Below are 24,141 nucleotides of genomic sequence, written 5' to 3' on the forward strand. Positions count from 1 at the left end.
GCCTCTGGTATTACTGGCTCCAGGCCGAATGTTTCTGAATTGAATTTCTATAGTAAATGATAAGGATGTCCCGTTCCACTTTCATGTCTTTCTCTGCAACTCGTGTGGTGACAATTGAATTTCACAGCAGAGGCACTTCGCTGTGGTGACTATGAATACAGAGGGCTTGCCAGGAGAGAATTTAGCATGAGGCTGGGCCAAGACTTGTTCTGTGGATGATCAGGAAAAAACAGTGTGCTCACTATTCTGCAGACATATGTCGAATGTTACGTTGATGCTGCAAGCTGTGAAATTATAAAAGCACCTTATCAGCTACCTCTGTCTTCATATTACTCTTGTTCTACATTGTAGAACTTTTGAAGTTATGTTTTATTTTTTCAGGGTTTTAGAGCCATCAGCTCATCAACTAAATGTTAACCCAATCACTAAAATCTACTATATGCTTTAAATTCTTAAGAAAGAACTCCGGGGAAAATTATTATTTACCCTTGCAGTTTCCTTTTTATTTCTTAGACAATTTGAATACACAAATGAAGGTAACTGCTTGTTTGTTAATAGTGACTTCAGTACTTTTCATGTTGTCTGCCTTATTAGAGGCTCTGGAGAAAGGTGTTTTGTAATAAAAAGAGGCAAAGTCGTATTTTACAGTTTACCAATCAAAGGTTTTAGTACTGCCCGAGTCACTGGGGATAAAGCAACTCTGTATTTTTAATGCATGACTAACTTAACTTGTGATTAGAGATGCATCACTGGAAACGGAGGCTATAATTCATGTTTGTAACATAAATAGTACATGCAGTGGAGATCAGCCTCTGAGCCATTCCATTCGTGTGTTTTATATTTTACAATATTCTTGATCATGTTTAAATTATTGAGCAGTGTATGATACAGTGCTGCATTACGATCACCAATGGCATTCACAAAAGAGCCCAGAACAGAAGGAAAGGTAAGAAATGGACACAAGAACCAGTACAGGTGGATTGAAATTAAGTTAAAATAGACATGAGCAAAAACAAGAGGCGAGGTAGGGAACGCAAAGATCCTCAATGGATAAAGCAGTAGCAAGGAGATCCTTGAACGTAGGTCCTCAGGTACAGCTTTCTGTCAAGTCAGCCCTCAGAAGAACAATGAGCGGCACAATAGTGACTCCATATCTCCTGAGAATAGCAGTCATCAGAGGCAGGAGTAGGCAGAAAATGTCTGAGATGATCACACACTGTAGATATACAGCTATAAGAAGAAAGGAAGAGGGGTGGCACAGTCACATGTCAGAGAATGCACTGCTATATTCCCGGAGGCTTTGAAGATAAAAAGTACACACATTAGGGGACTGTTTAGTCCCAGTTAAAGGAGAATAATGGGGAGAGTGAAATACACTCATCCCAATAATTAGAGCCGACGTATGACACTGAACCTGTCACACGTCGGCTCTATTGATCGAGAACTGATCACATACTGCCAATCGCTCAGTTCCCGATCATTTCCCTGCAGACAGCGGTGATTGTCAGTCACCTCTCTCTGCAGGGATTCCCCCTCCCCTATTCGTTCCTCCTGTGCTGACTGAGAGGCAGAGCCAGCTGTCAATCAGGTAGCGGGGTGGATCGCGAAAATTTTGGCCAGATCTGTCCTGGCTGCAGTGTCTCTGCACATTCAACATATAGCGGGCATTAGCTGAGCTTTGGGTCACAGGAGCACATTGGTATATGTCCTCCTGTGACGCTAAAGAGAGCTATGGCAAAAAAGGTGGGCTATAGTTCTCTTTTAACCTTCATTAGATGTTTCCTATAAGATAGGAAATCTTTACTTTTATGATTTATAGGTTCACATTAAATTTCCTATAGCCTCATTTAGATAACTTGTATGTTACAGGGTGGTAGTTTTGTGTCTTTTGGTAGCATAAGCCAGATTTACCCTTAAAGTAATCAAACCCTTAGTAGATTTTATCATCCATTGAATGGTTTATTATTGTGTAGAATCCACCCTGAAACCCGTGGTTAACCAGCATCCTCGATAAAGAGCCAATAATAACGTTTTTACAGGGAATTAGATGAGCTGTGCCCCAAGCTGCTGTCTCAGCCGGCAGAACAATGCGTTCAGCAGAACAACAATATAGAAATGCTAAATGTAGCAGCACTCAACATCTTGTATAATTGCACAACCCATGAAATTGTCACCTGAGCATCTGTACAGCTCAATGCCATTTATTGTGTTGTGGAAAAACTCGGCTTTTCTTCGCTGTTTAGCATTAAATGTCACCCCGAGACTCCAGAAACTGACAGCATGTTTGCTAGAGCCGACTCCTCATGTAATATGCACCACCTGTGCGTGCCTGATCGCCGTTGGGAATTCAATCCGGGGTTTAGCTTGTTTGTTTAACAAAGCCAACAGTAATAGAAAAATACGAGTAAAGCACAGGGACAGCTATGATGTGTCTGTCCGTGCGCTGCCATGACTGCTAATTCTTCTAGGAAGCCAAAGATGCCTTTAAGGGCTGCTGGGAGGAGAATGTCTGGATCACCCATGGGACCTAGACAAAATACAATTTGCTCATGGGCCATTCTAAACTATGTGGGCCCTATGCATAAAAAGCTGAAGGAATCCAAACTGCTTGTGTTACCCACAGCAACCAGTCATTATGGCATTTTTCTATAGCAGGTTGGAAAATGAAAACAAGCTTCTCTATCGCTACAAATAAACCCCTTCCTGTATTTTTTTTTTAACTTAGTTTTAGATATAGCAATTAAAAACAGCAACCTTATGTAAATCCTCATCCTTGTCAGTATGTTAAATAGCAGTGACACATACCTGTTGGAAGCCATATATTCTTATTAAGCATCCATGCTCTGCCCTCTTCTTAGTAGGGCTGCACAGTAGGGATGCACCGATACCAGTTTTTCGATATTTGTTTTTTTTTTTTTGGTACATACCAATACCGGAAGTCCCATTAAGGAAGCCAGGCGGCATGTAATGACTTGCCACCTGGCTTCCTGAACACTAGGTGACGAGAAGCATGGAGCCGGCTTTCTGGCCAATCAGGAAGCCGGGCACCATGAAATGACGGGGCGCCCGGCTTCCTGAGTGGCCGGGAAGCCTGCTCCATGCTCCCTCGTCACGAGGGAAATCTGGGTGCAGCGTCATTACACTGCGCTCGGCTTCCTGATTGGCCCGGGAAGCCGGCTCCATGCTCCCTGATGACGAGGGCACATGGAGCCAGCTTCCCGGCCAATCAGGAAGCCGGGCAGCGTGTAATGACTCGCTGCCTGGCTTCCTGATACCGGAAGCCCAAGTATCGGGCCACGTATCGGAGCATTTGGGCGAGTACGAGTACTCTGCATCGGCACCAATACTAGTATCGGTGCATCTCTACTGCACAGTGTTGTGCCTTGCAACCTATCTCACTGCAAATCTGCCACAGAGTATGTATGACTAGAAAAAAAGAGAGACTTTGCAGTCTTTAATGATGTGAAACACTGCCAATGCTCTCACTAACCAAAAATTATGTCATCTAGTCCTGTGGTTCTCAACTGGTGGGTCACAACCCCCTGTTCAGTGGGTCATCGCATGCCTTCCACTACACTGAGAGCCTCCTCAGCCTCCCCCTAACACAGCACTGTCAGTTCTCGCGCCGAGCAGCCATTCAAAATATGCTGCCCGGCACCGAGTGTCAGCTTGTAGTGGGGTGGGGTGGGCTAGGGTTGTGGCCGTGAGAGAGCTCCATCCATAAGTGCATTGCTTACAGCTCACTTGCATGTCCTGTAGAGGTGCCTGGTCCGGATTGACATCACATTCTGGCTCCTGGCACCTCTTCAGTGCAAGGGAGCTATATGAGCAATGCACATGTGGATGGAGTCACAGCACAGCAGCCCACACTGAACCCCCGGCTGAGAATCCACTCCAGTTCTTGTAAGATAGGGAGACTGGGTGGATCTTAAAAAAAATAAAATAAAATGTAAATTTTCTTTGGAGTGAGAATGTGTGCGAGATTGTATCTGTGGTTGTGTGTGTCTGTTAGTGTTTTAGAGGGCCCGTTCACACTAGTACAGTTCAATAATCGTGCAATCCCTTGCATTTAACACACTGCACCAGACAATCAGACCTACTGCGCATTCTGGTGCAGGAGGTGCGCTGCATTGCCATTTATTTGCATTGCCATTTATTTATTAATGGCACCCCAAACGCACCTCTCGCTCATAGTTAGATTGCCTGCACAGGAATGCGTGGTGTATGGGTCTGAGCAGCAGGGTTTGTATTGCCTGTGACTATATCTGGGCCTATGAAATATGTTTACAGTCTTTGGTTCTTGCTACTTTGTTTGGGAACTAGCTCTATAAAAAATTCAAAGCAAAATCCATTTTACAGAAGGGGAAAACATGCCTTATATTAGTTGAAATAGCATTTGTTCCTTGATCACTTAACTTGGAGGAAACAATGATTTAAGCACATATGTCCCCCCGCTCCCTTTACCTTGTACTGTGGGTCTAAATAAAAAATAATGCTTTTAGTATTGAGTGACCTGCTGTAAGTGTTGTACATTTGATGATATACTACATTAATATAATGTGTGTGCCACTTAACCACTTTGCAGAAAGCCACATAACAGCTTTACATTGCTTAGATGCTTAGCATCCTGAAAGCTTTGAGCAATTGATGACCAACTAACTGGAGTTTCATGGGTTTTTTTTTTGCTAATAGCCTTCTACTATATTATGTGATTAGCCTAATCTACAGATGTGTTACTTCTAATTTAAGTATTGATGACAGACCTAGCAGAATGCGGCTGAATTTGGCTCATAAAAGACTTGTCTCTAGTATCCCTTTTTTTTCCATTTGGTAATTGCGAGAGTTAAATTCAGCTTATCATGGGAGAACATCGTGTATCTTGCATGTAAAGAACTTTATTCTGCATAACAAGCCTGGGGCATTTTCTGAAAATCGACTATCTCTCTGTGGGAGGGAAAAATACTTATTCTTTTATTAAGTTCTCATGTTTGTGACAGCCGGGTGCACAATAGGTGAAGATTTGAGTGTTAGCCTGTCTGTGGCCCCCCTTTCTCCGCATCATGTTAGGGTCACACGGCCTGTAAGCCCCAATTTCCTTGAGTGGTCTGATGCGCTTTTTCAGAAGGACGTCAATGCTTGACACTCAGATTTCCATGTTCGGAGTGCCTAACGACCTTCTCCTAGTATCAAGCTTTCCATTGGCTAAAACAAAAATGCTCAAGCCTGAACCCCATATACAAATGCAATAAACAAAATGCTAAAATTGACAGAAGATGGCAAAGTTGAAGTGTGAATGTAGCCCAAGATTGCCATGCACTGGGTTTACTATCAGATTCCTTTCTTGGACAGTAACAATGCCCCCTTGTCCTATTGATGAGTGTAAGTCTATAACCTATTGGTTGAAATATTAAAATGTGCAACTTCATTAATTGGCCAAACCTGTCCATATCAATTGTTTTGTAGATATATTTCAACTGCTATAGTTTTATAGGCAATAGAACTTCAGTTTGTCACCCTGTAGTAACACTCCTGTTATCCTCTGGCTTTTTGTATAATTGCCCTTGTGGATAATAATCTGGTTGTTGTTGGCAACGATGCACCTTGTTATGCAGAACAGTAAACTTCCATATCAACGTGCCTGATGGAAAACTGTTTTTTTCACCTGCCCATTTCATCTATTAGGTATCTATAGACATAAGTCAGAGAGTACAGAAGAGCCTGCTTCCATTGAGCACCAAGAGCAGCTCCTCTTCCCATAACATAGGCGTTGTGCTTGAAAATGGTGCTTTATTTGCTCTTGTAGAGCGGCATTCATTTTTGTGTTTTTGTTTCTGTTTCCTGTCACTTTCCAAACAAAGAAAAAACAGAAATTGTTGGATGTCCAAATAAAGCATCTGTGTGTGTCTGAAAATACATGCTTAAAAACACTCTACACTGGGATCAGCAATGTGATCTACCCTCCACTGAGTGTGCAAAGTTTTGCTCAGGTCATAGTGATCTGATGAATGGTCCTTTAGACTGTTCTGAAGGCTTCAATTTTTTTCATAATCCTCATTGGACACGTATAAAGTATGTCTGCTAATTGAAGTGCACAAACAGAGTGATTGAAGGAAGACATTCGCAGAGATTGTTCACAAATTGCTGTTTATGTGAATGATTGACTGTACAAAACTTATATGGAAGCAATGTCAACTTAAAGTGACACTACATTCAATAGTTAAATCTGAAAAATGCAATCAAGTACCCAAACGATTAACAAAAATGTATCTTATTTGTGTATCCTTCGGGTGTAGATCCTCCAATCTTCTCTGGAGGGTGGCTACTTTTGTTCTCCATGATCCCTGTGAGTGTTGTAAAGTAGCCACCGCTCCAAGCTCACTTGCATGATGGAATAAAATCTCACATTTAGTTTATATTTTAGTTTATATTGATATTGTAGTCATCACAGGAGTGAGCTTGGAGCGGTGGCTACTTTACAATACACACAGGGACCATGGGGAACAAATGTAGCCACCCTCCAGAAGGAAGGACAGTGTCAGCACCAATTCAGAGATGATTTGACGATCTACAGCTGAGTGCTGCAAAAATAAGTTCCATTTTGTTAGTAGGGTACTTGAATGCTTTTTTTTCAGATTTAACTCCTGAGTTTAGTGTCTCTCTGGTTTGGGGGAATGTCCCCTCTTAATGTTCACTTGATGCAATGTCATTCCCTTGGAAATTCTGTGTATTTTCCTGTGATTAAGATCCCCAGGTAGAGCTGCTTTTGTATGGGTATACATGATGATAGGGACACTTCATTGCTAATAGCGAGCTCTGTGTTGGTGTTTTATTGGTTTTGGATAGAGTGTGTAAAGTTAGTTTTTTTTATTGGAGTCTGTGGTCCTGTTTGAGTAGAAAAAGGAGGGGAAAATCTACCAGTGTCACTGTAACAAGAAGTGAGTTGAACTCTACAACAGGGACATGGAATGCAGTACAAAGCTGATGGCCTTCCTTTTATTCTACAAAAGAGAACAAAAAGATTTGTCTTCGCTTCAGGTCTTGGTGACAAAGTGAAGACGACTCTCCCAACTAGAACACAGACAGCAACAAAAGCTTGACAGAATTTCTAATGCTTTCCCACTCTATCCGTATGTTTGTCTGGAGTTGTGCTTAAAGCTGAAAAATATTGGCTAAATACATAAGGCATGTGTATATTGCCCTCAATCTTGGTGTGCTTTGTGTATTCCTTCCAGATCTGTGCAGTAATCCAGTGTGAACCTTTGCCTCTATGCAGGAACTTCCTGTAATAAAGACCGGTCACTGCTGCTCTCTCCTCGTGCAGGGTGGCTGGTCTTGTCTATGCCCCCCTCATGTGCTTTCTGCAAGCAGCCTGTAGTAGTTGGGGTCTGCTTGGCCCGCCTTCCACAGGTCTGCTCTCTGCATAGGCTATGGTAATACCTGGGTTTGCAAAGACATGGGTGCACACAAAGTGGATTTATATAATTTGCGGATTAAAGAATATATTTGAAATAAAAGTTTTTGTGGCCGGAGTTCAGCTTTAAATGAACAATTGTCCTCCCTAAATACAGCTCACAATCTTTCCAGCTTGGTGACAGGTCAGTACTTTTTTTTTTTTATGGTGGGCGATGGGCCTTACTCCTCAGTGTTCTGCTGCGTAAAATTTTATGTTCTGAGGTCAATTTGCTGCCCATAAAATCTGCACTACTCATCAGGCAACTGTATGCATCGACATAAGACATAAACACCAAGTCAGGAAGTCTGAATGACTATACGTTAAACACAGCTGATCCCTTAATACCCCAGAGGACTTTCAGTCTTTTTGTGCAGGCCCGAGGAGAACAATCCTTTTTACTCTTAATAAAATTACGGTCCCCACTGGCAGAAGATTAGAAAAGCTAAACGGCTTATTTGCATGAGTCATCATTAATTTACAAAGTAATCCCAGCGCTCCAGTTCACAAAAGTTGGAAGTTTTTTCTTTTTTATTTACTAGTACAATAAATTCTTTTTTCCTCTCCAATTAACTTCTTGAACTTGTAGCAATGCTGTACAAAGAGATTGCAGAGAATGTATTGTGGTATAAGTATCTGGCACTGGAAACTTTACTGCAAAGAGTAGAGTTTGTGGATGATAATAGCCGATTTATCTGCCGCTTTCTCACAAGCTGATGATTGCAGTAATAAGGAATATTGTATAAAAAGCTTCAAGGATTGCAGGCATTGTGCTTACTGAACTGAGGTTAAGCTACGCAGCCTGATTAATTTGCAGATTGGGTCACCTTAATCACAAAATGTTTGGCTAGCTGATACAAGTATCTGTTGTGGCAGTTGTTGTTTCTTAGGGCTCGGCTACTCAAATCAATGCTATGCTTCTCTAATTTAAAGGGTATTGCTGGGCAGAAAAGAAATGCTGCTCTGCTGCCATTTTATTGACTTGTTCATTTGATTTGACCTGTTTTGACATTAAGGTCTAAAGCCTTGATGAAGGGTGCTTGTTTGGCCTCCAATATACATTGGCTGTCATTTTCCTGTTGCCATTAGAAGAAATAAATACTTTTGTACTTTAAGAAAATAATTTTGGTTAAAATTAACACAACTTCTCAACTCGGGTGACTCCAGCCCCTGGGGGTATCCCCACTTTGTGAGGAGCCACTGAAAACACATGTGGCTACATTAAGGACTTTGTTTTCACATCAGTTGGGGATCCCTATCCACAGCCTCGCTTCCACTTCTTCCTATAGATGGGCAAAATAAAAGACACAAATTCTGTACACACCTGAAATGCATGCACATTTCCCTATATGTTAACTCTTGAAAGCTTAACACGTGCAGAAAATTGCCTGTTGATCTGCTACAAATCTATTGTGCTCCTAACTTCCTGTTTGCACGGACAACACAGTGCCTCTGCTGCACTGAAACCCCAAGCAATGTTATTACCTCTGCTCAGTTGTATTCTGCAGTCTTGAAGGTAGGACTCAGGCAGGGCTGATAACACTGCTTGGGATTTCAGCAAGACTGAGGCCCAGGCATATACTTTAAAGTGAAGTTTGAAAATTCTGCGGTGGAAGTGCCCACCGAATTGTACCGCTGCATGTTATTTGCATATTTCACAACTCCTTTAAAACCATGTTGCAGTTGCTGTGGTTTTTTTCTACTCATTTTAAGCCCCGCTCATTTTGGGATGCTCAGAGCAAATAGGTGCAGTTTATAAGAGCATCAGCTCTAGCATTGTTGACAAAAGTGTGGATACGTGCTACCGGTGCTAACTGTTCTCAGATTGCTAGAGGCAATTTTATCCCCTTTGTACTGCCTTCTATTCCTGTAAAGACCTAATTTTGCAAACGTAGGTAAAGTTTGGGAAGCATTGTATTACAGAGACAACAGAGCTCATATTGTTAAGAAAAATGAAATCCCTTTATAGTGGAACTCTAGGCAAACAGCTAAAATATATACTGCTTATGTGAACTAAGTGGCCTGTCAAATGGCTTGTAATTCTGTTCAGCCTTGCAGTTTCTGGCAACCCTGACAGACGGCATGGCCAGATCCCTGGCCTCCAGTGCTGTTAAGTACTACAGCGTGGTCATGCTGATTACACAATAAGAAAGCCGCAGCAAAATGATAATGTCACCACTCTGTTTTCCCCAGCTGTGAGCATGTTGAAAGTGTTAGACTAAAAGCACATTCAAGCAATAGCACAATTCTAAAGGTGCTGCACTCTACTGGTCCTCACCATAAGTAAAATTGTTTATTTACCAGACATATACACATCATATGCTCCACTCCACTCCACATGTCCTCAATCCTCTCATAGAGCATCTATGAGTAAGCCAGTATGGTGGAACGCGTTGGAAGTTGAGGATATGTGGAGAGGAGCATGCAGTACGGTGTATATCTCTCTTGTAAATAAACAATTTCTGGTGAAGATCAGTGAAATGTGCCATTTTTGGAATTCTGTTACTACAGGCGATGGCACACTTTTTGCCTTCACCTGAGCATGCAACTGTGGTTGAAAGACCGGTTTTGGAATGGGAGCAGTGTTTTTCTGTGGATTACAAGCAAGAACGCCCACATAAAATTCAAGCCTACCTGAAATTCAGTTTTAATAAATGCTTTCTTACCCATTAGGAGAATTTTGTTTAAAGGACTTGGTTATCCTTCAGGTGAGCTCAAGTGGCAGTTTTCCTCATTACCAAGTGTAAGCTGACATTCCTAAAAACAAAGATATGCCTCTGAGACAATAGGGGAAATATAACGTTTTTGCTGCTGGAACAGGAGAGGGTTAACAACTGTAAGCGCTCATGTCAGCTTATCCCTCCTCCTCTCCCCAAAGGACCATCACACTTTACTTTATCTTCTGTTGCTCTGCACATAATTTGTGCACTGGCAGCTGGAGATAAAATGCTAGAGGATCACAAAAAGTTAGTAAAAACTTGCAGTATAATCCCTTTTCATAAACAAACTGCTTTTAATGTGCTCCATCATAATTTAGCCTTTAATATGTATCGTAAGAGCAGCTAGTAAGACACAAAAGCAATACAGATGTTATATTTCCCTGTGATGTCCCAATAAACCTTTTACTATTATGAAATATGAAAACAAAAGTTATCGACTCGTACATGTTGCCTTGTACTGAATTAATCTTTTAATGGTGGCTACTTTACGTAGTGGCACACATCTTTCTTTACAATGGGCAGTATTATTATATGTAGGGTTTTAAAAACAATATATTGTGTAAGTAGAGCTAATCAAATGCACATTTTAAACCAAGTGCGTTCTGTAAAATGAAACGTATTTTATATTTTGCCGTATACAAAGACATAGGCGGTTAAGATGCAAGGTCAAGCCTAGAAGAGCAACTCTAGGAAAGAATAATCTACTAAACTGACACATGCTATCCAGGAAACCTTGTAAATGTTCCAAAGCCAGGAAGCTTACTCCACTTCCTAAAGTTCTGATATTTGTAAGATCCACTACTTAACATTACTTAAAAAAAAGACTACCTAGTATTCTCTGAAATAACCCAATGGTTATGAAAAGAGGTCGACTGAGCCTTCACCTTGTTTATAGTGGAGGATCTTCCCCATGCTGCCCATCATTCTGTGTGAGCCAGTGACCATGCAGTATATTTTTCTAAACCTATTTTTCTGTTTGCTGTTCTTGGCAGGTCATATAGAAAGTATATTTCTGCATAGAGAACATTATCTGACTGCAATGTTCTTCTTTCCTGCATATGTCTCCCCTTTGTCATTTCATTTTTATAGACATGATATGGGAGGGTCAGGGAAAGGAATGAACGTTTGTGGGGTCCCTAACATACTTAGTAGTTTTTCTTATCATATGACATGCCTTCTGAGGCCTGGTTCACACCTAGACGATTTATCGCGCAGATTTAGCCGCATAAAACACAGATTGACATTCAGGTCAATGGAAGCTGTTTAGGGCTACAGCTAACGGTTATTTTCAAAATCGATTAGTTAGCCGATTATTAAGTTCGGTTAATCGGATAATAAAAAAAAAAAAGGCTCCAGTGATGGACTACTGGTTTGTATTGAGATTGTAGTCCATCACTGGAGCAAGCTTGGAGTGGTGGAAGTAAAAGTGTGGTGTGCAATATAGTACATTATACAGCGGCACAATGCAGAATACCAGCAGCTATAGAGGAATACAGAAAATCGCAGCAATAGTACATTATGCTATAATGTACTATTGCTGGGATTTGTAGTCCTCTGTAGCTGCTGGTATTCTGCATTGCACTGTATATAATGTATTATTGCTGGGATCTGATGTATTCCTCTATAGATGGTGTTATTCTCCATTGCGCCGTATAATTTATTATTGCTGGGATTTGTAGTCCTATACAGCCGGTGGCATATTGCATTCCGCTGTATAATGATTATACGGTCGCAATGCACAATACCACCAGCTATATAGGAATACAACAAATGCCAGCAATAGTACATTATACATACAGTGTATAATGCATTGCTGGGATTTGTAGTCCTCTAATAGCTGATGGTACAAATACAGCACAATGTACCATTAGCTATAGAGGACTACAAATCCCACTACCCCAGCAATACATTAATGCAGCACCATGTGGGGGGGGGGGGGGGAGTGCAGGCTTACCTGAGCAGATTGTGGGCTGGTCTGGCGGCTGCCTTCCCCCGATGCCTGCTCTTCCTTAATTGTGCCGATCGTGGATGGGCAGTCAGTGGCGAGTCTGTGAGGCGGGGAGAAGCGACGTGTGGCGAGTTCGTATGGTGGGGAGAAGAAGCGTGCGACGGGCCACACGCAGGCCAAACTAATCGAAATTCAACTAATCGATGATGGAAAACGTTGACAACGTTTTCCATAATCGACTTAGTCGATTAATTGTTGCATCTCTAAAGCTGTTCACACCTTTGCGTTGAATCGCTTGTCCCTTCGCCTGTCCCACAAAAAGGTGCAGGAGCTATTTTCGGGCGGCTGCCGCACGGTAACTTCAATCGCCCAGGTCTGACATCTTATATTGTGTGCATGTGACATTTTTGCATTTATTTGTGCATTTTGAAATGTTCATGGGCTTTTATGTGAACTGTTTGCAGACACACAGTTTTGATGATCTATATGGTGTGAATTCTGGCACGCTCTGGTCTCCTTCATTGTTCAGTCGTCATATATAATGCCATGCAGTCTTGCCGCGTGTCGGGTCTATTCATTCTCACTTGGCTGGCAGCTCTGTCTTTATTATCCTGACATTTAGACAATGTCTAGGAATGAGCTTTTGGAGTTATTTAATGTATGCACCGTTATAACCACCTGTGCAGTTAAGTATCTGAGATTAAGCCGTCGAATGATGCCTGAACCCAGACAAAATTGATGACTTTAGCAGTTTCTCTACCATTTCCGGCATTAAAATGTTCTGCAGTACTTTATATCGGCCCTATTGTCTAGTAACAGTCGTGGCTAAAATAACATGTTAGAAAAGGAAGTGCCAATTGAAAAGCGGTTGGTTGGCAATACTGTGATAATTCAGCTACTAGACAGACAAAAGGTATGATGTTGGTGATTTGTAGTTAATTTTATATGAGCAATTTTAACAATAAAAGGTCTTTCTCGGACTGCTGAACATGAAATATTCAAGGGTTTGTGATCATAAGATTTACCGAAAATTGCTGAGAGTAAACCCAGTTATTCAGGAGAAAGCCTTGTGAGGTAGATTGACTCATTCACTACAGCAATTCATTCATGTATTTCAAAGGAACCTGCAGGTTTTCATACAAAAATGTTTTACGCCCTCATCAGGGACTGCAAAACAGCGGTTTGTTGGCAAATGCCACCTGTGGTGGAACTGCAGGAGGGATATGCAGGAGGAGAGTTGCCGTAAGAGAAATACAGGGCTGCCATTGCTGAACACCTCCTAGACCTAGTTTACTCATTTTGTCATGCTGATCCCCTCTAGATAGGCAGAGCCAGCTGTCACTTACACATCTGGGTGGATCTCGACAGCATTGTCGGGATCCGTCCCAGCTGCGGCGGTCTCAGTATACTGCGAGCTGTAACTCACTATATAATGAGCTTTGGGTCACGGTAGGTTGTCCTCCTGTTACCCTTAAGAGAACTATGGGGAAAAACACTTACCCCATAGTTCTCCTTTTAAGTGTTAAAAATGTATTACAATTAACATAAATGTATTTTATTTGTGTATCACTCGGCTGTAGATCCTCAGATCATCTCTTAATTGGTTCTGACACTTCCTTCTGGGGGGTGGCTACTTTTGTTCCCCATGGTCTATGTGTATATTGTAAAGCAGCCACGGCTCCAAGCTCACTTCTGTAATAGACTACAATCCCAATTTAAATTCGTAAACTAAACAGGAGACTGTAGTCCATACCAGGAGTGAGATTGGAGTGATGACTACTTTACAACACACACATAGACCATGAGGAACAAAAGTAGCCACCCTCCAGAAGGAATGACAGTGTCGGCACCAATTTAGAGATGATTTGAGAATCTATAGCTAAAGCTAGGCTCAAATATCGGCAAACACGGGACGAGCTTAATTTCAATGGGGTTATATTCGCGCGGCAATCGCTGAAAAAGGTACATGTACCTCCTTTTGCGACACACACCACACGGTTTTTTGAACCGCGATCGTGAGCGAAATAATGATAAAGGTTATAGTTGTCTCTAACATGTGTTCTCTGTTTTAATCTTCTGTAAGTCATTCTCTGCATGCAGGAGAGTTACTATGTGCAGAGCTATATCTATATGTTCTGGTTAACTTACAGTGGGCAAACCTAGTTCCATGTAATTGGGTTTTAAAGAGACTTCCTATCTTTCTCTAGCGCTGTACACAATGCTAGATTACCAGCCTTCAAAGGCAAGTAATTATGAGGCTTCCCAGTGCTGCAGCACACAGCCTCATGCACAGCATCAGATGTTCATGAGCATGTATTAATATTTATGTGCCACATTTTCTGCGAGAAGTAAAGGTGTTAATGAGTATTATAAATCAGTGGGTAGCAGCCTCCTCTAGCAGGAAATGGGATTCGTGACAAGGAGTGTTAAAGAGCCCAGCATTGTCTCCTGCCGAGGACTGGTTTAAAAGTAATGGTCATTTTGTCCCCATCTGGGGCTTATTATGTTAAGCAAGGTTTTGCCCAGCTTGCTTGTGATAGACATAAATCAGTGTGATATCTCTCTAGAACTTGCACTTTGTTTGTGCATTTACATCTGCTTCAAGGAGAACTCAACTCTTAAATATTCTTAAATTATTAACCTGGCAAGAGTGCTTTAATAAAGGTAGATGCCCAAAGCAGGGTACCATATGACTCTTAGGAGAGCTTCTCCCCCCCCAGACACTGAGGTCCTCTGACTGGCTGGCAGTGTCAGAAACTGGGACAGTCTGCCGGCTTCATGCATACTCAGTGTACACTGCTGGCATGCTTTTTTTAAAAATACCTCCGCAAAGGTGGACATGGAATTTAAGCTTCTTTGTAGAATGCATGCTTTTGTAAGCCAATCTCCTGTCTTTTCTGTTCCTTTATCGTTTGTGATATTTGATTGTTGCATTTTATATATTCTACAGCTTTGGAGATTAAACATTAAATAGGAATATAAATAAGGAAATAAAGTTTCTCCAGTCTATATCCAAGCTCGTTAAATATGACAAGCGTTTCCGCCAACAAAGTGGCCAGGCTGCAGTGTAGCAGAGTGCTGTTACATACTGTAGAGATGTCATCAGCACAACCCTATATAACTTGTGGCCAATAAAAAGAACCCAGCCATGTAACACTTTCACTGCCATTTTATGCGGCTTTTACGGTGTACAATTGAATTGATAGCACTTCAGCTGGAAACTAAAGAGCAGCATCAAATGTATAATGTATAATGTGTTCATTTGGACTTCTTTAGGGAAACAGATGAGTGGCTAGGATGTCACTTGAACTGCCAGTACATTAAGAGATAGTTTTTATTTTAATATAGTTGTATTTGAGTTTGTTCACTACTATGAAAAATGAAGATGGTTTGATCACGAGAGGGTAGAATGTGGATTTGGAGTCTTTGCAAGTTTAATGGGAGACCATACTGTATTTTCAAGAATAACATTTTGAGTTATTGTTACTTACTGAAACGTAATTTGTATGTTATATTTTACAGATATTTTTACATTATTTTATTTTTCTTCCAGAATATCTAGTTTTTATTTGCAAGTTAGGGGATGTGATTAAAATCCTTTCTTAAAGCAAAGCTGAAGTGGGACATAAATATGTAAACTGTTTTTTGCACTGCAAAACGGGGTAGCTCATGTCTGTTCCTATTCAGTGCCCTGACTTTGGAGATCCTCTGGCAATCATATATCAACCCCGATTCCTGGCTCATGCCTATGCCACACTATTGACCAGTTAGGCTACCCATGACGGTGCTGGGTCAGTAGTGAGGCTTAAGAGAAAGGGAAAGAGCAGGAGTTGGCTCTCCATTCCAACCATCTTTGTCCACAAATGCATACTTGGTGCAGCAGGTGCACTGCATTGAATAACAGACCTGACATAAAGGCCCCTGAAGTGCCTGCTTTGTGGTCCCAGCAACTGTTTAGGACTTTTTGCACCCTGGGTTGGCTTTAAAGTGTATGTAAATCCCAAACAATGAATTTATACATTTTGCTCCCTTTTGGTCTTGTAATTATCTAATTGAAAGCATTTTCTTATATCTGTTCAATTAGTGTAAAATATTTACCTGTTGAACCTGCTTAATTCCTGTACTGAGCTGATAGTGTTTCTGCTGCAAACCATGTTATCAACCCTGCCCAGTTCATGTCTGTGAACTACAAATAACCTCCACCCAATGATATGGACCTGAGGAGAATGGGAGAGGTTCTGTTGTCTAAAGCAGGAGCGAGTGACCTAGGGTGATAATGCAGCTCCTCTGAGTTAGAATGTCACCCTATGATAGAAAGTGTGTCACTGACAGAATCACCAGGGCAAAATATAATAAAGAAAATTCAGAAAAAAAAGAAAACTATTGCAGTCACCACTTCTAAGGACTGATGTGCTCTAGTATATTCCTTTTTTTTTTTTGTTAAGGTGTTTCGATTCACTTTACGGCCTTATTCACACACAACGCAAGAGCAAAATTGTATATTGTGTATATTACGCGTACATGCGTATATGCGCACACTATATGCAATCCCCAAATGTATAATTCGTAATAGAAAGGTTAATTAACTGTACGCGCACAAACATGCGTATATACGCGTAAAATACGCATAAATATGCTGCCCGGACGCATCTCAGTTCCGATCTGTTTTGGCGCATTTTTACACTACGTAAATATACGGCTCCATGCGCAGCTATGTGTATGGAGCCATTTATTGCATATGCTACAATACGCGTGTACACGTATATGCACGGCAGTGTGAATGAGGCCTACTGGCTGTTGAAATGGGTTTATTTTGCTTCATAGAGTTTGTGTTTATGATTTAATTCAGACCTGGTCCATAGACTTGTACTGGGGAAGAGGAACCAGCAAAAGCAGAGGTGTTGTGCATTAACCTTCAAAAAAAGACTGTGGCTTCCCTTTTAGGAGACTAAATCTTCCTGAACTAAAAGCTAAATGAGGAGCTGTATGGTGGTCTGCAAATCAGGATGTCCCCACTATAGTTGTGTGGATTATACACAAATCAGTCTCCAATGCAGTGACGCTGGGGCTTCTGAGTATTTCTGAGGGAAGAATAGATTTTGACAGTCTGTGTTATATTAAATTAGATTCTCACTTTGTAGTATGAGAGAAAACCTGGTTGCTTTGTAAAACCGTCTGAAACAATTGTTCTCTTAGATACTTTGATAGACAAGGCCCTCGTTGTGTTCAGGTAGTGATTACAGCTCTGAGCTCACCATGGAAGAAATACTCCTTATTAGATCTTCTAATGCTTTGTTTTCATACCTTTGCAGGCTGTAGAAGAACTTTTAGAATCCCTGGACCTTGAGAAGAGCAGTTATCACATGGGGCTTAGCAGGGTATGTATGTTTTTTTTTTAAGTTTTTGAATGTCTGTATCTTATTGTTGTTGTGCTCATCCCTCATTTAAACTGGGACTATTTGGAAATTGTTTTAATGTGTTCTGTAGGCATGCAAGATCAAATTGTTTTCTTAAGTAACTGTTATGTAGCAGCCAACCTGATTGAAGGTTGACATTTTGACAAACAAGGCCTGGTTTGCATTGACCACAACTGTCATGTTCAATAAAAAAAATATATGAATTCCACGGAAAACCAGCAAGATAAAGGTACGTGTGTGGTGGGGGTACTTTGTGTTGCTCTCCTTGCCTACACATACAGGCTTACTGAGTAAAGCGGTACCAGTAGAAGATGTAGACATGTAAAGTGAAACAACCTAAGGCAACTACTAAGATATTTTCTTTCTAAGATCGGAATAGAGGTCCCATCATTTTTGATTGGTTGATGTGGGTTGCCTCATTCTGCACATACGCTATGTCTGCTTTGACACAGAACATGTAAAGGCCCTTTTTATGTTGTGCATCTTTACAGTATTTGTATAGTAATAACAGTCCAGCGGTGTCATGTGACTTCTCTGCATTTTATATGACTGTTTATCATGTGCTTATGTTCGCATTCATATTCCTTATTGTCAGCAATAATGTGCCCACATTGTAATGCTCGCTGTTCACACAACTGGTAGATTTCTGTTTGAACTATTATTTATTCACTGCTGGTCTGAATTAAAAAGACAATCACAGTCCCTTTTTATAAAATGCCATTGATCATATCCTACTTGAATTAAGCCTTCCCATCAGCATAGTGACAGAAAGCCGCATCATGTTCAGTGGTTACGGCAGAATGCAGAAGACTTATCTGCCATTCACTGTCACACAATGCACTGCTTGGAGTTAGGATAATAAAGCACTGGGCACACTGTAGCTTGCATTATGTACTGACCAGGAGTTGCTTCCCACAGTCAGAATTCCTCATGCAAATGAGTTAGGGAATACAGGCATGGCACACAGAGAAAGTCAGGCCCTGCTGATTAACGCGTTCATCCTCTGGGGCTTCAAAGGAATGCTCTGGACTGTTAGATCCAGCGGTGGCATGCACCGTGTCCAGACAGCAAAGGGTGAAGCTGAGGAATCCAAGCTTGCTACTTCTCACTCTTCTAAAGGCGAGGTCACTCTTCTGCTTCTAGTGCGGCTTCATATTATAAACACAGTGTGTCTGTTTATCCTTTACAAATCTAAACCAGCACTTGTTTGGGATGCAGACAATGAAGCACATTCATCTTTTCGTTAAGTATACTAATCCCACCCCTTAAGTGCCTTTTTATATAAATATATCCTAATGTAGTCACTATAGAAAACCTTTGCTGGGTCTTTCTTGTGGCGTAACAGAAAGGAGGCAGGTGATGTCTCACCAGAGTTGAGAAAACAGATTAAAGTGTGTAAAGTAATGTGTGGACATGACCTATTTATACTTTACAGTCTCTCCTAGAGTTCAGGTTTGTCACTGATCTGTACTCAGCACTGACCCAAGGCATGCTCGGTATTAACCTCTTTACAAATATACTCTGACACTTGTCAGGATAAATACACACAGCAGTAAGATGTAAAGGTTGTTAATATAATGCAGACTCCTTTCCAGTAGTTGTTGGGGATTACTGCAGTAAGTAAAGGCTCTGCAGGACTTGACGCTTTGCAGGCATCTCCAGTCTTCATCTTACTTTTTCTTTCTCTTTGTCCTCACAGGTTTTCTTCCGAGCTGGCACCTTGACAAAGCTTGAGGAACAGAGGGATGAACAAACTCGCAGGAACCTTATATTATTCCAAGCTGCATGCAGAGGTTACCTGGCACGACAGCAGTTCAAAAAGAGAAAGGTACAGTGACAGTATTGCTTGAGCTGACTATTCCAAATTAGAGTCTGGGCATCTTTCCTAGTGACCTAAAATGGTAAACTGCTCGCCTTTTGTAAAAGATTAGAGCCTGATGTCAGATGAGGGGGTTTCCTTGTAAACGTCTGCATGTGCTGGGAGGGACACAGGTCTCTGTGTCAGACCTCAGCTGAGCTCTTTTTCAGCAGAGCGTTTATTAAGAGATGGTCACACTGCTGGGATCGAGCACTGTGATACGGTAAGAGCTACAACTGTCTTCTTATCACTCGTATGTAGATTGGGTTTCTTCAAGTGCTCTAAGACTTTTCAGTGTATGGCCTTACATTTCAGCTGGAAATACAGCGGCCAAAATGTCTCATGTGTCCACTTCTCAACAATGTAAAGAAGTACAACTTCACTACGTACACACAAAACTTTACTTCCTTTAGTTCTTCACTATTCTGAGACATAAAATAATGTCACTGCCTTGTCTAGAGCTTAAAAAGTAACGGTGAACCTAGAAAATAAGTTACCTTATGTCAAAAAGCTATTCTAGAAAATTCTATAAATGTAAGAAAACTTATTCCCATAAATAAAACAAAATGTTTGAAATGTGTTACTCTGCGGCCTATTGTTTTATACTATCTGCCATTTGACTCTAAATAAGATCAACCATTTTATTCCACAAGATGAGAAAAACTGAATTGCTGTATTCTCGTTTGTTACATTTAGATATGAAAATTATTTTTAAATGACATTTTACTTTTCTACATATTATGATAGATTTTTTTTTTCTGTGGATGGAACTGAATAAAGACCTTTAGACTCCTTGTGTGTACAGTGGGGGGGGGGGGGAAATTCATAAAAATTGGCGCAGACAAATTTTGGAGCAGTTGCCCATGTTAAACAATCAGTGGCTCTCATTCATTTTCAAATGCTTACCTGAACAAACTGAAGAGAGAAGCTGATTGGTTGCCAGAAGAAAACTCTCTGCTCCAGTTTTTATGAATTCCCCCAATGTCTTTTCTCAGGCAGCTGTAAGCTACAGTCTGAAAGATTGGCATTTAAAGTCTAGTTAAGGTTCAGGGTAAAATTGCATTATCCATTTATATTATTTTGCCCATAGAGACTCTTTGTGCATACTGATCACTCATGGCACAAGTCAAATTTGAAAAAGTGGCTATGGTCTAAGTAAAATCAATAAATAAGCATACCAAAAGGGGGAAACAAGTAGTATGGTCAGGAATATAAACAGTGCATGGCACGTATGTTAGTGAAAGAAAACATAATAAAGGTGACCTATTAAAAGTATTCCATGTAATGCATATTCAGCAAGTCATCTGAACTGAAAACTCTCTTCCCACAATACCAGATTCTTTTAAAATATCTTCAGTCCTCAGAATCTCCTGAAAACCATACATGCTTATCAGTACTAGTTATCAAACCTTCTTTACATAAACCAACCTGTTTGTTTCTGGTCCTTCAATTACTTGATGTGCTGTGCGTTAGTCTCCCTATTGGTTATCGGCAGTTTGGGTACTAGTCCTATAGGTCCCCGTGTCCCCCAGTTCATATGTCATTTAGGTAGTATGAGACAATATACCACATTTCCTGTAGTTAGTGTGGAGTGTGAGTATTTCTTGCCGTGTCCAAACATTGCTTGTGGATGTGCCATACAAGATTAACTCTCAACTCCAGACATGCACTGTTCAGTATCACCAAAGACCAGAGATGGGAACCCTGCTATAGGCAATATATAGGCATTGTCCATGATGGTGTGTGAACGTACACTTTGAAATGTACAATCTCCTCCCATTAACTTTTCACGTTCTTGTGGTATGCCAAACATTTTACTGTAGGGTTTGGTGAATACTCTTCACCAACTGTGCTCTGTACATCTTTGCCAATAGAGCACATGTGCAAACATGCTTCCAGGGAGCCCTAGAAAACATGCATCGACTTTGAGTATGCCTATTATGATAAAAATACGTGGGAGTCTGAAAATACTAGATTCCGTGCCGTTTTGCTGATTTACTAGTGTTACAGCCAAGCTGAACCTGTCAAGCTGCTAAAACATAAAATCCATATTTATTATTGTTTAAAGAATACTTTTTGCTGCAGCACACTAGATTCAGACCACTGCTCAAGGTGCAGTGGTCTGGGTCTCCAGTGGTTTCACATGTCCCCTGCCCAGTGCTCTAATCCATAGCATCGTTTAGACAGCGTGAGCACTGTTGTACACTGGGCAAGGGGGTATGTTGGACCACTGGAGACCCGAACCAATGCGCACTGTGTTGAGCAGATGTCTGCCTCTAACCCATGCTTTTGCAAATGGTAGTGTTGAAAAAGAAATAAATATATGTTTATGGTGCATACCTTACTAATAAAGGAAGGGTTTAACTGGGCCTTACACTATTCCCCTTTCCAGAAGAAGTACAGAAATAAAAAAGGCATACTTTTCCAAGTCAGCAACACATAATAAGCAACAGGGTCCAGCATGATAGCCAAGCAGCTGGTACTTTTAGGAGGAGATGGCAGCAGTAGCAGCCATCTGATGCGAAGACCTGTAGCCCACAACCTCAGAAAGCGTTACAAGTTTAGTCGGTAAGACAACTCAAAGAACAATTATGGCATTTAAACTGCAGTTACCCAAAGCATCCAAAGATTTTCTTCAATGTATCTGACTGCTAGCTGAAATCTTAAAGGAGAACTATGGGGTCAGTGTTTTTTCCCCATAGTTCTCCTTGGGGTAACTGGAGGACACAAACTAGCGTCCTCCCGTCACCCTAAGCTCAGTATACCGCGAGCTACAGCTCGCGGTATACTGAGACGCCGCACCTGGAGCGGATCCCGACTTAGATGACGGGATCCGCCCAGCTGCGTGAGTGACAGCTGGCTCTGCCTATCTAGAGGTAGAGCCAGCTGTACCCACCCCCTCCCCCGTCCGTTCCGCCAGTCAGCGCTGGCAGATCGGAGCGGGGAGAGGGGAATCCAGCCCCTCCCCCTGTCACGGCAGAGAGCCGTGACAGGATCGAGAGGTGAGGGAACCCGGTATGTTTTCCCTCACCTCCCGATCTACTGAGCCGACCTGTGACAGTCTCATTGTCACAGGTCGGCTTAGAACTATGACGTGAGTGGAAATCACTCATGTCATAGTTCTCCTTTAATGATTCTTGCAGGTTACCGCATTTGACATTTTATCATTGTTGAATGCTTGGTCTTCCTTGTCTTTTTAGTTCTGAGGTTAGATAATCCTAAATTCACAAATTTCTAGTTTATACCACCACCAGTTCCCAGAGTCTGGTTACTGTATGTTTCTTAGTCACACTTAATAGTTTTGTTTTTTTAATTAATTCATTCTGTGTTGGAGTCCTCAGTTTGGTGCTTATCATGCAGGTAAACTGAGAAAGAAATAACATCATGTTATTCACCCCTACAACATTACCAGGCATTTGATTCATACATATACATTCTTTATTGCAAGATCCTGCTATTAAAAATGACAGTAGTACAGATAATAGTGGAGTTTTTATACATGGATAAGAGGCCATCTTGTGTAAGAGAATCCCCTCTGCGCATGGAGCTCAACTACAGATGGTGGCTCCGCACTTAGAAAACGGTTTTCTGTTTCATTGTTTAGTACTCAATATGTTTCTCCATCTCATTAGATAGGAAGACTAGCGGTGATGTATTATTGCTAGAGAAAATTGGCAAACATCTTGACTATCCTTACAGAGGGGCACATGTACATAACTGCCTGCACTGCCATCCTTTCAGGATGCTCAAATTTTGTTTATGTTACAGTAGATGGGAATCTTTTTATAAAACCATAGAATTCAGCAACCGGTGTCAGTCGGACGTGCAGGCACGATCTTATCAACTAAAGATCTTTTGTGCATTAGTCCGAATGTGCATGTTTATGCCTGCGGGGAGGGAGGGGGAGCAGTCAGCAGGGAGGCAGGGAATGCAGTACAATCTACGCTGTTGGCAACCTGTAAATTACAGCTTGCTGGTAGGTCATCCTGGTAGATGGATTTCAGGAACTGCTGTAAATGATCACACAGCTATTCATCAGATCACAGTAATTTAGAGCTGCACATTGTGATATTTCTAAAGCGCACAAAAAGTGAAAGCTATTAAATAGTAAGAGAATATACAAGATGTATTTGCATTTAAGAAGTTCTCTCTGCTGTCATTTATATGGTGGCACTTGGCTTTTATAAAGGGAATCAAACAAGTCGCATCCTATTTATTGAGAGTGTAATGATCATTACTGTATTGTGACCAGACAAGTTTATAACCTTTTCATTCATTAAAATGGCTGCTAATTGATTGCTACAAGTCAGTGGTTCTTTTGGGATTTTTTTGTGTACGATAAGCATGTTAAGTTTAGTCTCCTATAGTGCACAGAGAAAATACATGGTCTGTCATTGCTAGGCAATAGTAAATGCTACATGCCTGACTATCTGTTTCATAACCTCTCTGTCATAGACCTGGACAAGCATTTAGCAAATGGAAGTCTGAATAAAAGTCAGTTTTGTATGGATGTTTCTCCTGCACTCCTTACAGCGTTTGGAACCAGTAGTCAATGTAGTGCTCGCAGTCATGAACACGGATGGCGCCGTGTAACTTCAAGTTAGGAAAGTGGAAAATCACCAGCGCTCAGAAACTGTCTTTTTAGATCTTCGTGATCATTTATTGATGTCACATGTATCAGAAAAACCAATGTTTCAGGGCCATGCAGGGTCCCTTCATGAGGGCCACATAGTGAATAAAAGTCAGAA

The 24,141-nt window shown here is 41.2% G+C and overlaps 1 protein-coding gene across 1 annotated transcript in view; it reads left to right on the forward strand.

Annotated features, from left to right (window-relative positions):
* The window catches only part of MYO18A (myosin XVIIIA), a 305,757-nt gene that overhangs the window by 208,621 nt on the left and 72,995 nt on the right, over positions 1–24,141 (forward strand). Inside the window, exons 21-22 of the mRNA XM_018563429.1 lie at positions 17,431–17,496; positions 19,235–19,363. Of these exons, the coding sequence (XP_018418931.1) occupies positions 17,431–17,496; positions 19,235–19,363 (195 nt within the window). The remainder of the gene's footprint in view (positions 1–17,430; positions 17,497–19,234; positions 19,364–24,141) is intronic.

Source organism: Nanorana parkeri, unplaced genomic scaffold (assembly GCF_000935625.1).
Source record: "Nanorana parkeri isolate BGI_ZX_2015 unplaced genomic scaffold, ASM93562v1 scaffold663, whole genome shotgun sequence".
Taxonomy (NCBI): Eukaryota; Metazoa; Chordata; class Amphibia; order Anura; family Dicroglossidae; genus Nanorana; species Nanorana parkeri.